This window comes from Microtus oregoni, unplaced genomic scaffold (assembly GCF_018167655.1).
Source record: "Microtus oregoni isolate MIOR12 unplaced genomic scaffold, Mior012 000006F_ref0000085, whole genome shotgun sequence".
Taxonomy (NCBI): Eukaryota; Metazoa; Chordata; class Mammalia; order Rodentia; family Cricetidae; genus Microtus; species Microtus oregoni.
In genome coordinates this window covers 43,446,240-43,460,000 of record NW_024543065.1, presented here as the reverse complement: position 1 = coordinate 43,460,000, position 13,761 = coordinate 43,446,240, and the positions used below count along the sequence as shown (strand labels likewise).

Sequence of the window (13,761 nt, the reverse complement as noted above, 5' to 3'; positions counted from 1 at the left end):
CTCCAGGGCAGCGTGAGCAGGGACAACATTCTTTCCCATCCACTCCAGGTGGCCACACACCCACTGTCCCCCTCCTTCCCCACTGATGTCACTCACAGGCCCTTACCATCACACACAGCCCCAGCATCCTCCCGATGGTGACAGTCATGCTGGCCCCAGGACCTCGAAGGGCAGAATCGCAAGGCTGTCTCATTCCCCCGACATCTGAGATCATCCAGGACAATGGGTCCAGCCCCCTCCCCAAAGAAGGCGCCCCCTGGGGCGGCCAACGCGCCCCCACAGCCCAGCTCCCTGCAGGCCACAGCAGCATCACGAAGATCCCAGGCATCGTCACACACTGATCCCCAGCGACCGCCATGCCAAACCTCCAGGCGGCCCGCGCAGCCATGGGGACCATCAGCAAGTCGCAGCCTGGGTGCAGGACCTGGATATAGGACAGGGGATAGGGTGACAAGAACTTAGAATGGATGAGGAGCTGCAGATGTTATACCAGAGGGGAAAACTAGAATGAGTTCGCGAGGACTATGTTAACGTTCTGTAGGAGACCAGCATGGGTGCGCAGGTACGGAGTTAGACCAGTGAGGAATCAGGATGGATGAATAGGTACTGAGTTGTGCCAACAGGGAACAAGAATGTGGAGGAGGGGGAGGCGGGGCAGTAGAAGAAGGAAGAGAGGGAATGGAGGAGGGAGCTCTCAACTGCCTTTCCATAACCCCTAGCCCTTTGTCTGGGTTTCTAGCCTCATTGCTCCCCGAATGCTTCGAAGCTTGGTAGACTAAACCCAAGCTTCAAATCTGACTCTCCCATTTTTCCAGAGAATGTGCAGAGAGACAGCCTTGAGGCCAGGCCTTTTACTGCTTCCTGGGGGGAGGGAGGGGCTGGGACCTGAGAACTGAAGAGGAGAGGGGGTAATCTGTGCCCCCCACCCATCCCGCATACCAGTGCAGACCAGCCCTGCATCCTCAGTGTGGTCACAGTTGCTCCGGCCCCAGGGGCTCCGGGGACAGTCCCGGAGAGCCTGCTCTCCCCCTCCACAGCCCACGTCGTCCATCCACACGGGTCCTGCACCAGGTCCGAATCTGGCACCCCCAGGGGCGGCCAGCGCCCCCCCACATCCCAGCTCCCGACAGGCCACTGCTGCATCTCGGAGGTCCCATCCATCATCACACACAGTGCCCCAGCGTCCACCGTGCCAGACTTCCAGGCGGCCAGCGCATCCGTGGGGACCTGAGACCAAGCGCAGTCGCTCTGGGGGATACAGACAGAGAAGGGAGACCTTAAGAGGTTAGATCTAATATCAGCCTCTTGTTCCTCCACCTGGGAAAACTGAAGCCCAGAAAGGGCAGGGGACTCAAGTTTGTCTGCCGACTGGCTCATTCAAAAAAGAGAACCGCCGTTGGCAGGTCCCCTGGGTCTCATAAGGGAAGGATCAGTTAGAGGGCATGGCCAGCCCTGCCTGAATCCTGAGGGAGAACACTGTGAACACTGGCCTCCTTGGAGGGCCACAGGCAGAAGAAAGTCTGGGAAGCTCCCGGCACCCAGATCAGTGAGGGAAACCAGGGAGATCTGGAGGTTACCTTGGCGGGAAGCTCCATTTGTCAGTACAGGGGCCCGGGTGGACTTGGCCTGCTTGGGTGGTCGGGGGTTCTTCTTGCGAGGGCCATTCTGGGAGGTTGCTGCTGGTTGGGGAGCTGGGAAAGCGACACGTGACCCGGAGGTCAGGGTCTGAGCTATTCATCCTTCCTGACTCTTGGCACTTGTCTAGGTCTCTCTCGCTGAGGGTCTGAAGTGTGGAGGACTCCTGGGTCATGCAGGACACTACTTCACTAGCTTGCAGAAAAACATCTGCAGCAAGATGACCTTCCCCCATAGCTGAGACAGACGGGGTTGCGGGACAGGAGGCCTAGTCCTTTGTGCTCACCATGAGTCACTGGGGGCTCCTCTGAGCTCTGGCTCAGCTCCCCAGACAGAGGTGGCCACGGATCCCCATCCAGTAGGGATGTTGAATCTTCTCTAGAGTTAGCTGCACGCTGACCTTTGGGAGAGCACGGGAGTTGTGAGGATGGCCATGGGGTAAGGAGTAGCGAGGTCATTTGATCCTTGGGACAGAAGAACCACCTGGATGCTTGAATTCCCTAGGGCTCAGAAATAAGTGATTGTAAGCTGGGGGGGGGGGGGTCCTGAGATGGGGCACCTGGCCTTATGGGGGATAAGTAGGCACCTCTCAGCTTCTAGACAGCTCAGATCTACAGGAACTAAGGACTTGGGGGTTCCTGGGGCCATCAACATGAGAGGAGTTTGAGTCCTTTACCTACACAGACGACGCCTGCATCCTCCTCATGAGAACAGATATGGGCCTTCCAGCCCCGGTGGGGACAGATACCCAGCTGTCCCTCACTGCCCCGACAGGCCAGCTCACTGAGCCACACAGGTCCAGTGCCCTCCCCGAAGAAGGCACCCCCAGGGGCGGCCAGTGCCCCTCCGCAGCCCAGCTCCCGGCAGGCCACCGCAGCATCCCGAAGGTCCCATCCGTCATCACACACAGTGCCCCAGCGCCCGCTGTACCAGACCTCCAGGCGTCCTGCACAGCCGTGAGGGCCATCAGCCAGGCGTAGTCGCTCTGAGGGGTGAAGCAAAGGCTGTGGCTCCAGACAGGGGAACTGTGGTCTGGGGGTTAGGGGACAGTAAGGTACCATCAGGAAGCCAGCTACCCCGGAGACAGGACTCTGGACCCAGACTCCTGATACAATGAGTGGAGTGTCTTAGAGATACTGAGGGCTGTGTGGAAGGTCAGAGTGGAATCAGGGTAGCAGGGACCAGCAGGAGAGTGACGACAGGAGCCTTGGAGCTGGGTGAGGCCCACTGGAGAATCAGGACACTTACCAATAGCCTGGGTCCCCACCAGTAGTGCTGCAAAGGAGGTTGGAGGGGACAGAGTGAAGGGTGAGTCAAAGGGGAGGGGTCCTTTCCCCAGTGCAGGCTCCCGGCTTAAGTTCAGTCGCAAACGGATCCCCTGGCATTCAGATTCCTCTGAGTCAGAAACCCCATGGCTAGAATGGACTTTGGGTGGAGGCTGGGATAAGTTACAGGTCCCTGGGGCGGGTGGGGCCCCAGATAGATGCCTGACTCTTGAAGACAGGGCTGGGGACCAGATTGAATGGTAGGGAGTGATACCCCCCACCCCCTCATCCCCTGCAGTAAGAATGCCAGTGCAACAAAGGGCAGGTCACTTGGGTTGCTAGGCAGGACGTGCTAAAGACTGGGTACCTGAGGGTTAGGGTGGCCAGCCAGATGTCAGGCTATCCCCGAGCACCAAGGGCCAGAAATGGCTCCCTGAAGCCTGAGTCCCTAAATTGGACAAGCTAAAGGGTCAGAGGTGAAAGTCCAGGTCCCTAAGGTACCCACCCCCCCAGGAATGGGTCACTCACCAAGGAGGCAGGCCAAGACCCTCATGTTTGCAGAGTCCAGGGCAGGGGATGGGGGTGAAGGGGGAAGGAGGATAGGAGAAGGGAGGAGGAGGCAGCCAGGGAGGGAAGGAGGGAGGGAAGCCGGCTGCTGAGGCGCCCTGGACAGCTAGGAGCAGGCTGGGCTGAAGGCTTTGCCAGGAGGGAGAGCAGCTGCAAGGAGGCAGCAGGGGACAGGAGGGGGAGGGGGCTGGCCGCAGCTGAGGCTGAGGGGGGGGGCGGTGGGCAGGCAGAAGGGAGGTGTTCAAGTGCAGACACCCACACTGGAGCGAGGCGGCCAGCCAGGCTCCAGAGGGCCACGTGCTCAGAGATGCTTATGGGGATGGCAGCTCTGGGAAGGGACAGGACTGCCTGGGTTCTGGGGGGGACAAGGCTGAGGGCACACCCTCCTGCCTCCTCTTGTTATCCGGCCAAGGAAGTGTGGCTGGAAGGGGACAGATTTGGGGGGAATCCTGCAGTAGCAAGAAGGCCTGCAGCCAGACACTAGGAGGGACTTCCTAGATTAAGAAAAGAAACTGAAAACAAAGAAACAAACAAAAAAACCTCTCTCCATTTGATACCCACTCTGTTAAATCTACATGGGAAGCTTCTAGTCCCTATCTGAGGAAGGAGTGTCTGAACTTACTAGTTCCCAGAACAAAGGTATGGAGGGTAGGGTGACCAAGGGGTCAAGGCTTCAGTCTGGAGGGGGTGTCCACACACACACACACACACACACACACACGCACACACCAGGCAGCTGCGAGGGGGAAAAATGTGGTAATGGGGAGCATGACTCAGAAAGCCTGGCAGGGGCCCGGCAGCCGCTGTGAGCTCACTGCCTCTGCCTCTCCTTCTCCCAGAGCACTGCTGCACCGCCCCTTCCCGAGCAATTAACGTCAACTTTGGAGAGGAGGAGCCAGACGGAAGCAGGGGGTTCGGAGGAAGCAGCTGGAAAAGGCATCAGAGAGGAGACAGACACGCAGAAGTCTCCGGCTTTATTAACAAACTGTAAAAAAACAGATGGGCTTGGAAACTCGGTGCTCCCAGCTCCACCCATTCCAGAAGATCTGTCCCCTTTGGGGGTTCCCTGTCACAGACTCTTAACTCTGCCTCTTACTCTCTCCAAATATCCTTTGAGACCTAAAACACACACAACAGGGGTTTTGTAGAACCAGAGGTTTGTTTGTTTTTTCAGTGTATACAGACTAGGGGGCAAAGAGTGGACAGGGTGACCGCTAGCGGTCCCTGGGGTCTACCAAGAAGAGACCCTACTGCACCTGGCAGGTCCACTGCGGGCCATGTGCATCCAGCAACCTCAGTTCTTCACCGAGGGAAGGGATGGAAAGTGCCTGGCACACAGTAGGTGCTCTTTAGGTGCCGGTTTCATGCCCATCTCCCCAGTGGGCATGGTCTATAATCACAGATCCTTGCTGAATTCTCTAACCAGCATATAGCCCATGCAGCCCCAACCTCCCTCTGCCTGGTAACCACAGGCCTCCAATAACCCTGCCACCCCCAAAGCAGCCACAGCCACCGGGACCACGAGCCGGGCATGAGGCTCCCCCACACTCCCAGCCCAGGCTTGAGCTCGGGACTCAGCAAAGGCCAGCAGTCTCCTGCCTACGCCCCTGCGACGGTGCCACCGAGAGACCGAGAGGCGGGTGATTCGGGCTCCGTCCCTCACATTGGCACCAGGGGCCAGAGCCAGGACCCCACACACATCGCCTGAGCCGCGGACAGCCACCCAGGGTCCCCCCAGAACGCCTGGCGGAGGCAGAGAGCCCCATCGGGCTCGCAGGCCCAACTTCACGGCAGCCACGGCCAGAAACACCGGCAGCAGGAGGGCCAGGGCGAAGGAGGCCAGGACGAAGCGCAAGCCGCTGCTGGCTGCAGCCAGGAGGAGAAGGGCTGGTGGACGTGTCAGAGCGTGGAGGGCCACACGGTTTTCCGTGTCTTTTACACCAGCCTGTGGGTGGGAGTAGGGGCTCAGCCACTCATCACATTGGACTGCCCGAGGAAGGAAGGGTTCCCATGAGGGAAGAGACGACAGCTGTTGGGGTAGTTCCAGCCTGACCTGGGTGTGAAGGGCTGAGTGAATGAATGAACCAGGGTCTGGAGCCAATGAGTATGGAGGGCATGCTAGGGTAAAACACCAGACAAGACTTAACAGGATAGAGAAAGTGAGGCCGTAGGCTCTTCGCAGGAGGGTCTGGGAGATGAGAACATCTGTCGTTTGGGGGCTGATAAGTGAGGCTGACTGGCAGTCAGGAGGCCTGAACATCCAGCCCCCACACCCTTCCAGCTGCTTTTTTGAAAAATAGCAGCTGAGGTGTAAGAAGGAACTAGAGATAAGGGACCATTTGAAAACAGTCGAGGCAAAGATATTCCCCCTTTGGAGGTCCCTGAGAGCGCAGGCAGGTGGGCGGGGCAGGTGGAACCCACTTTGAATGAACGTCCCTGAGGAGCTGCGCATGCTCACTGGTGCCCCTGCCGGCCTCTCACCTTCAGCATCTCCAGCACCAGGGGCTTCTCATCTTCCCTCATTTCCCGCACTGACAGGTGGTTGGAGGCCATGGCAGCCCCCGGGCCGCCGCCCCCTCCCCGGAAGGGAGCTGGCGTCGTGCACCTGCTGAAAACAAGTAGGTCTGTGTTAGGTGGGCACCTGACTCCTCAGAGCCCTGGGAGGAATGGACTGCAGCATTTCCCAGATCACTAAGGACGCTGGAGCACCGCCAAAGAGGGCTGCCACAGTGGCAGGTCAGGCGCCCCTATACCCAGTGGGGCTCAAAGTCTCCCCGAATCATCCCCCACTCCGGGGAAAGCATTCAGCCATCTGTAAACTCATTCCCTCCCCACTCTCCAGGAGCCCATCTCCTGCAGTGGTCCCCATGCGGCGAGCAGTAACAGGGCCCTGCAAGCACCTCCACGGGGTTGCTCGAATCCCTTGACAGAAAGGGGGAGCAGGGTCAGGAAAGGGTCACCGGCGGAAGTGACGTTCACACTCCCGACCGGAGGCGGGGCCGGTGCCTTAGCAACTGCTGCCAAGTTTCCCCCACCACCGGGCAGGGGTTGGGAGTAATGAGGGAACTGCGAGGGCGAGGCAAGAGCAGTGACCTGCTGGAGGCCGGTGGGAGAACCATAGGGAAAGAGGAAGGGGGTGGGGGACAGAGAGGGTTTCTTACCCGGGACTGCCTGTGGAGGGTTAGCACAGCTCCTTTCTAGCCGGTCCTTCGTTGCTAAGCGACCTAAGCATCAGGAGGAGGAGGCTTTGCTTGCGAACCTAGTCTCATTGGCGCCTGGGTCTTCCGGGTAGGAGTGGGAGCAGTACTGAGCATCCGCATCCGCAGGCACCTTTATCTCAACGCGGTGGCGTCTGGGTATCGTTTGGATCAGTAATAGCCCTCTTCCTACCTTTCCGGTAAGGTGAAGGTGAGACTGACTTACACGAAAGCAGTGAAGAATCTGGAATTGATCCCTGATCCTCCCTACTCTAGTGACCACAGTGACACGCACCTGCGCGGACGGACGGATGGACACACACACACTAGAGGATAGGAAAGGACCAGAGAAATAGTTCAGGGAGTAAGAGAGCTTGCCAAAAGAAAATCCACATGGCAGACGCCCACAAAGTCTCTGACCTCCACAGGTGTAACCCCCCCCCCCGCACACACACACATAATAAAACTCATTAAAAATTTAAAGGATGGGGGAACTGAGCTGCACCCTGGAGTAGCAGCTAGCCTCCGAGTACAAAGCACGTCATCTCAGAGCCGGTGGCAAGAATGAAGACTTCCAGGTCCTAGGCAGAAGCTATGCCCATGGCTATCCTCTTCCCCATGAAAACGAAACCAAGAAGAGACTCTGTCTTTATTAGCAAGCCCAGCCAGCGGCCCTCTTGACTCGGCTGACCCCAGCCCTGCTGAGGAGAACAGTTAGTGCGGCGGGGGGGGGGGGGGGGGGTGTGGAGGGGCTTTGTGGCAGACGGAGGTACTAGTGGGTCTCTTCAAAATGTGTGCACCAACTGGACTGCGGGCAGAGTCTGTACAATCTGGATAGAGGGCAAGCTCTGGGGAGAAATGACCCCCGGGCCAGCCACTGCAGGGACCACTTGTACCATCTGGGAGGTGGGAGCTACGGGCACCCCGACAGGGGCAGAGACTGGGCCAGGTGTTGGTGGGGCCAGGAGCTGCAGTGTCGCGGTGCCTCCTGCAGCACTGCTGCTCTCCAGCAGATCGGTAGCGGGAGCGCTCCGAATGATAAGGAGTTTCTGTCCTGCTGGGGCAGTGGCGGGTGGCTCTGTCAGCCCAGGGGAAAGGGTTTCCACCTCCTGCACACAGAGCCTGGTCTGCTCGCCATCCGCCCCACTCAGCACCAGCACACTCTGCAACCCTTCATCTGTCTGCAGCGTTTCAAACAGGACATCCTGAACCACACTGGCATTGGCTTCGCTGTCCCCCACCTCCCCAGGCCCAGAGCCGGTGAGCAGCTCTTCAGCAGCCCCACTCTGAACCACCAGCAGGTTTGGAGTGTCCGTAGCCACAGCCCCGCCATTGGAACTGGAGACTTGGCCTGTCAGGGGCTGGAGCTGGACCGTGGTCACTTCCTGTGCTGGTTGCAGCTGGACCGTGGTCACTTCTTGTGCAGGCTGGAGTTGGACCGTGGCCACTTCCTGTGCTGGCTGAAGGTGAACCCCACTCACTTCCTGTGACCCTGTCTCTCCACTCCCTACATTCTGCAGAACGATGAGGCTCTGGCCTCCCCCGCTAGCCCCCGCATTACCCCCTCCCTGCATCCCCAGACCACTTGGGCCTGGAAACCACATTACCCCTGTCCCCTGTCCAGTTTTCCCCACAGCCCGAGGGCCCTGTCTCGCAGCACCATTGCTCATACCCCCAGTATTGGCAGGAGGCAGCAGAATGAGTTTGGGGGGTGGAGGCGGTGGTGGAGGGGTAGGGGGATGGACACTGCTAGGGATCAGTTGAAGGCCCTGGGCAGTCTGTACCAGGAGAAATGTCTGGGAGTTGGGGACGACTTGGCCTGGGGGTGTAGCCTGAGCTGTGGTCCCAGCTACTTCAAGTGAAAGTGTGGCCTGTAGGTGGGGAAGGACATGAACATCTTGGGCAGCCAGTGGAGCTGGAGCTGCGGCCAATGGGGCAGGAGGCTGTGGAGCAGTAGGGCCGGTGGTGCCCAAGGCTGCTGTGGCTGGGGTGTGCGTCCTCAGATGCCGCTGCAGATAGGCAGCCATGACAAAGCCACGGCCGCAAATGGGGCAGGCAAAAGGGCGCTCGGCAGAATGGGTGCGCTGGTGCAGCAACAGGTTGGAAGAGTGGGTGAAGGTCTTGGAGCAGAGTGGGCAGCGGAAGGGTCGCTCGCCCGTGTGCACGCGTTGGTGCTGCCGCAGATTGGAGGTCTGTGCAAAGCTCTTGCCACACACGCTACAGGAGTGCGGCCGCTCGCCAGTGTGCACGTGTCGGTGGCGCCGCAGGCACGATGTGTTCCGGAAGGCTTTGCCACACTCGCTGCAGGCATAGGGCCGCTCACCTGAGTGCAGTCGCAGGTGGTACTGATAGTGGGACGACCACTTGAAGGTGAGGCCACACTGACCACAGGTGAAGGCTCGAAGGCCCGTGTGCACGCGCTGGTGGATGGCCAGCAGAGAGGAACGCTTAAAGGCTTTGCCGCACTCCCCGCACTGGTAGGGCCGCTCGCCGGTGTGGTCCCGCAAGTGGTAACGCAGCCCGGAAGAACCCTTGAAGGCCTTGCCACACTCGGCGCATTTGTATGGCCGCTCTGCAGAAACAGGGGCAGGCGGGGGTGGAGGTGGAGCAGGAGTGGCTGGGGCTAGAGGCTCCTGGGGACAGGTGACCTCAGCAGCCTCAGCCTGAGGGGGCGGGCGTCCAGCGGCCGCCTCCTCCACATGGCACTGCTGGTGAGCCAAAAGGCTGGCCAGCTGTGGGAAGGCGCCATCACAGCTGCCACAGCGAAAGGCCTGCCCACTGGCTGCGCCATGGCTGTGCTGGTGGCGGGACAGGCCAGCCACGGTCCGGAAGGACTTCCCGCAAGGAAGGCAAGCAAAGTTCGGGGACTCCGCAGTGACAGGCGGGGGCTGTGGCAGAGGGGGATCGGCCTGGGGCAGTTCGGCAGGCTCATCTTGGGGCTGGGCGGCCACGGCGGGACCCGGACAGGGCTGGTGCTCCAAGAGCAGCTCCTCGCTGCTGAAGCCCTGCTCGCAGCCGTCACAGCGGTACACCAGCTCCACAGTGGTCTCCGCAGCTGCCAGAAAGAGCTCAGGGACCACGGGTGGGGGTGGAGGGGACGGGACTTGGGGTGCAGGTGGGCTGCGGGGCTGTAGGTAGGCATCAGAGACCAGGACCTTGGTGCTGGCTCTGCTGGTCTCCCCCGCAGGGGTGGGGATGGAGCCAGGGGCGGGGCTGTGGGTGCGGTGGTGCAACAGCAAGTTGGAGGAGTGTGTGAAGGTCTTGGAGCAGAGCTGACAGCGAAATGGACGCTCCCCTGTGTGTACCCGCTGGTGCTGGCGCAGATTGGTACTCTGTGTGAAGCTCTTGCCGCAAATGCCACAGGTGTAAGGGCGTTCTCCGGTGTGCACATGCCGGTGGCGCCGCAAGCTGGACGAGTTCTTGAAAGCCTTGGGGCAGTCTGGGCATGGGTAGGGCCGCTCGCCAGTATGCTGTCGCAGGTGGTACTGGTAGTGGGATGACCACTTGAAGGCCAGGCCACACTGGCCACAGGTGAAGGCTCGCAGGCCCGTGTGAACACTGCGGTGGATCTGCAGCAGGGAGGAGCGCTTGAAGGCTTTGGGACAGTCTGGGCACTGATACGGCCGCTCGCCTGTGTGGCCCCGCTGATGGTAGAGGAGGGCTGAAGAACCCTTGAAGGCTTTGGGGCAGTCCGGGCACTTATAAGGCCGTTCGCCCGTGTGCGTGCGCTGATGGTGCAGGAGCCGAGATGACCACCGGAAGGACTTACCACACTCCCCGCACTCATACTGAGCAGCGGGGGTGGGTGCTGGGGCAGTGGGACCTGGCTTTTCCTCGGTTCCCTGGGTGGTGGAAGCTGGCGCCATGTCCACGTGGGAGCTGGCCATCACACCTAGTGGGAGGATTCTGATCAGAGCGGGCTAGCACTGGTCCTCATCACCTCTCCCTGTGTCACCCACACTGTAGGGGTTCTTCCTTAGGGTTAGAGCTTCCAACAGCCTAGGCTTAACACACAGTATCACACACAGACTACGAGAAATAATGGAGTACCCAGGATGGTGGTCTCCAGATAGAGCACGGCCTTCAGGACACTTGTTCCCTGGACGGCAGTGCCTTAGAAGCCTCTGGCTCGGCTTCCTGCTCTGGTTTGAAGACTTGCCCCTACCTTTCCCCACCTCAACAGTTGTCCCCCCCATCACCCTAAACAGTTTAACTCAGTGACCAGAACCTCTCCCTCCCTCTGCCCCTCCCCTCTCTCTCGGGTCCCCCAAATCTTCCACCACGCCATCACTACCATGGCCTCCTCCCATCACGCCACCACTTCCGGTGTCACCTGGCCTCCGTGCACTCACTCCCTGGTACAACCCGGCTTTGGCCTGCCTGTTTCACTGTTCCTACACTCATGTGCACATTCTGGACACTCCCCATGCTTCTCAGCTCACACTGCACTATATGGTCCCTGCTTGCGCTCAGGGGTAACCCTTTGGCATGTTTCTTCCCACTGAAACCTGCTTCCCTGGTCCTCGAAGGTGACCTTCCGCCATCATTCACCGCAGTGACAGGGAAAAGGTGTCAGAACATACATCCCGTGCTCCATCAGTGCTCTTCCCACTCGGGGCAGCCTGTGATGCCTGGAGACACTCACTGTTGCTTGTCTACCAAGTGCAGGGGACAGAGGTGCTTCCCCACAGCCTACAGTGCACAGGATGAACCCCACAAAGATCCAGGCCGAAACAGCAGCAACACAAGGCTGAGGAACTGTAGGATTCCCCACATGCTGCCCTGTGCCACGGCCTCTGACCTCCCTTGGAATCCTCCAGGTTTTCAGCAGCACACACAAAGAAGTGACACCCTTGCTTCAGTTCCCTCCAGCCCCTCAACCTGCTCTTCCCTCTGGGAGTGCTTCAGTCACCTGTCGTCCCCAGCCCTTGCTGCTCAGATTTTCCTAGGGCACATCTTCCTAGCTTCAGGAGGCTGACGCTCCTCCCTGTCACCATCTCAGCCTCTGGGCTGGATCCTTCTAAACCTGGAGGTTGAGTTAGAGCGCAGTCAAGAATTGCTCTTTCTGTCTACCCGTCTCTCTCTGGAAGCCCTCGCCCCCTCTCTTAGGATTCCACAATCTATAAATAAAGGACCCCAAAACTACAGCTCCTGAAGACTCTCCTTTGCTCCCCATGCTTGCTGCACTGTGCCTAAAACACCTCGTGTTTAACCAAAATCTAACTCCCGGTTGTTTTTACCTTCTATGCCCTCTTATCAAATATTTACAAGTAGGGCTGAGATGTAGCTCAGCTGATGGAGTGCCTCTCCAACACACACAAACCCCTAGGCTTGAACCCAGCACTGCACACACTAGGAGGTAACACAGGGAGTGGGGGAGAGGCCAGCCTAGGTAGCAGTCACGCCTGTATGAGAACAGAGGACAAACCTCTTACAGCAGCCTGCTGGATGTTCAAGACTGGTGGCCTTCTCCCCCCTCTTGCTGGCCTCCTGTCCCTCTAGCCTCAAGCAGGCAGGGAGAGTGACCCCCATCTTGGGGCTCCCGCCTAGTACGCCTTCTTTCCACCATCCACGATTCACCCTGTCACACGTCTGCACTAAAATCACCTCAGAGACGCCTCCTCAGACCACCCTCCTCAAGTCCCTTCAGCACTCCCTTGTTCTCTCTGCAAACTCGGTTTGCTCGGTTCCTCACGGGGCCCGTCAGCTAAGTGCCACCCAGTCAGGATGTCCCAACCTCAGCAGCACAGAGATTTGAGGACGGGGCATTCTTTGTCAGAGAGGCCGGCTCATACATTGTTGGGAGTTTGGCAGGATTCCTGACCTGTCAACCTGATGGATGCCACTGGTAACAAAAAACGGTACCAGCTTGACCCTGCCCTAGTAAACCCTCCATCACTGCTACAGTGTCCCCTCCCCAAGACATTTAGCCTTCTTGCTGCCACTTTTATCCTGTCAAATGCTCGCACCATGTAAACAGGGAGCCCTTTCTCGTTCACGGTTGCATCCCAGCACCTAGCAAGAGGACCAGCTGAGTGCTTGCTCAGTAAATACAGTCCAAGTGGACCAAGACTCCAAGACTAGGCATTCCCTTTAGACAAGCTATGGAGGATCTCTGCATTTAAAGGACGAGCAACAGGCTATGAAAAGATTGCTTTTTTAAAGGATGGGTGTCTCCTTTGCCAAGTAAGCCACCAATGAGGTTAAGCTCCCATGTGCCTTTGAGAGGTCAGGCCGCATCTTTTAACACGAGATGCCCAAAGAAACAGGAACCCATCTTAGCAGTAAGAGTCCCCTTTAAAAGGCTGAGCTTCGATGCTCTTGGGGCCTGGGATGTAGCTCGGTTGTTAGTGACTGCCATGCATGAAGCTCCGGATTCTATTCCCAGTACAGCAGAAAAAACCAGGCCTGGTAGCACAGACCTGTAATCCCAACACGTAGAAGGTGGAGGGAGGCAGGAGGATATAAATTTAATGTCATCCTCCGCTATACAGTGAGTCTGAGGACATCCTGAGCTACATGAAACTTGACTGGAAAAAAATAATAAAGGTTAAATGCCCATCTCTATATTTGTTCAGATATTCTAGGGACCAGCAGGATTACAAAATTTTTCCTTCAATGTCTGGGAAACTGTCACCCTCTTTTAAGAGAAAGGGGGCGGGGAGACAGGAAGCTTTGCAAAAATGCATAGCTAAACCCAGTGTCCTTCTCCTTTAAGAGGGCGGGGCCGATCGAAACAGATTAAATATCGGAGGCGAAGTAGCCACCTTCCCTTTAAGATACCCCTTCCGGTTTCCCGCTCGCCGTTGCCCAAACGACTCCGCCCTCCGGCCCTTCCCCCACCGCGCCCTCCGGTCTCTCACCTGTGGCCCCGGTCTGGGAGGGGGATCAAGGAGAACCCCAGGGCCTTCCCGCGGGGGCTGACGGGAAGCGGGGCCCGGCACAGCGCTGTGGGAGCCGCGGCCAGGGAGGGGGCGGGGGCGCGCTCCCTCCCCACGGCCCCCGGCGCGAGGCACTCAACCTTTATCGGCGGCCTCTCGCGCACACAAACCCCGCCGCCGCCGCCGTGCGTCATGACGCAACACGCCGCTCCCAGC

The 13,761-nt window shown here is 58.8% G+C and overlaps 3 protein-coding genes across 9 annotated transcripts in view; all 3 read right to left on the bottom strand.

Annotated features, from left to right (window-relative positions):
• The window catches only part of Ssc5d (scavenger receptor cysteine rich family member with 5 domains), a 20,085-nt gene extending 16,282 nt beyond the window's left edge, over window positions 1-3,803 (bottom strand). For 2 of the 3 annotated variants that reach the window (XM_041653884.1, XM_041653886.1), the window contains exons 1-5: window positions 2,312-3,292; window positions 1,922-2,035; window positions 1,578-1,691; window positions 940-1,248; window positions 107-424 (exon numbers count right to left, since the gene is read on the bottom strand). In XM_041653884.1, coding sequence (XP_041509818.1) covers window positions 107-424; window positions 940-1,248; window positions 1,578-1,691; window positions 1,922-2,035; window positions 2,312-2,696 — 1,240 coding nt within the window. In that variant the 5' untranslated portion in view covers window positions 2,697-3,292. Of the gene's footprint in view, window positions 1-106; window positions 425-939; window positions 1,249-1,577; window positions 1,692-1,921; window positions 2,036-2,311; window positions 3,293-3,428 lie in introns of those variants that run through there. The other variant, XM_041653885.1, reaches the window with a different exon arrangement.
• Window positions 3,804-4,408: 605 nt separating this feature from the next.
• On the bottom strand, window positions 4,409-6,766 carry Nat14 (N-acetyltransferase 14 (putative)). Of its 5 annotated transcripts, none has more exons than XM_041653924.1 (3): window positions 6,629-6,766; window positions 5,949-6,075; window positions 4,409-5,520 (listed from the first exon to the last, which is right to left on the bottom strand). In XM_041653924.1, the coding sequence occupies exons 2-3, from the start codon at window positions 6,018-6,020 to the stop codon at window positions 4,864-4,866; spliced, it is 729 nt and encodes a 242-aa protein (XP_041509858.1). In that variant the 5' UTR covers window positions 6,021-6,075; window positions 6,629-6,766; the 3' UTR covers window positions 4,409-4,863. The 5 variants fall into 5 exon arrangements, with proteins under 5 accessions (XP_041509858.1, XP_041509861.1, XP_041509859.1 ...); XM_041653927.1 differs by having other exon boundaries at window positions 4,409-5,412; XM_041653925.1 differs by lacking the exon at window positions 6,629-6,766 and adding an exon at window positions 6,368-6,594.
• Window positions 6,767-7,447: 681 nt separating this feature from the next.
• Window positions 7,448-13,710, bottom strand: Znf628 (zinc finger protein 628). The gene is made up of 2 exons (XM_041653923.1): window positions 13,528-13,710; window positions 7,448-10,556 (listed from the first exon to the last, which is right to left on the bottom strand). Exon 2 carries the CDS (start codon window positions 10,549-10,551, stop codon window positions 7,450-7,452), a length of 3,102 nt encoding a protein of 1,033 aa, XP_041509857.1. The 5' UTR covers window positions 10,552-10,556; window positions 13,528-13,710; the 3' UTR covers window positions 7,448-7,449.
• Window positions 13,711-13,761: the final 51 nt, after the last annotated feature.

Bases quoted from the DNA above. Each gene is read 5' to 3' on its own strand.
- Nat14 (XM_041653924.1), bottom strand. From the start codon at position 6,020: ATGGCCTCCAACCACCTGTCAGTGCGGGAAATGAGGGAAGATGAGAAG. The intron at 5,521-5,948 runs GTGAGAGGCCGG...CTTCACACCCAG, and splicing joins TGGTGCTGGAGATGCTGAAG to GTCAGGCTGGAACTACCCCA.
- Znf628 (XM_041653923.1), bottom strand. From the start codon at position 10,551: ATGGCCAGCTCCCACGTGGACATGGCGCCAGCTTCCACCACCCAGGGA.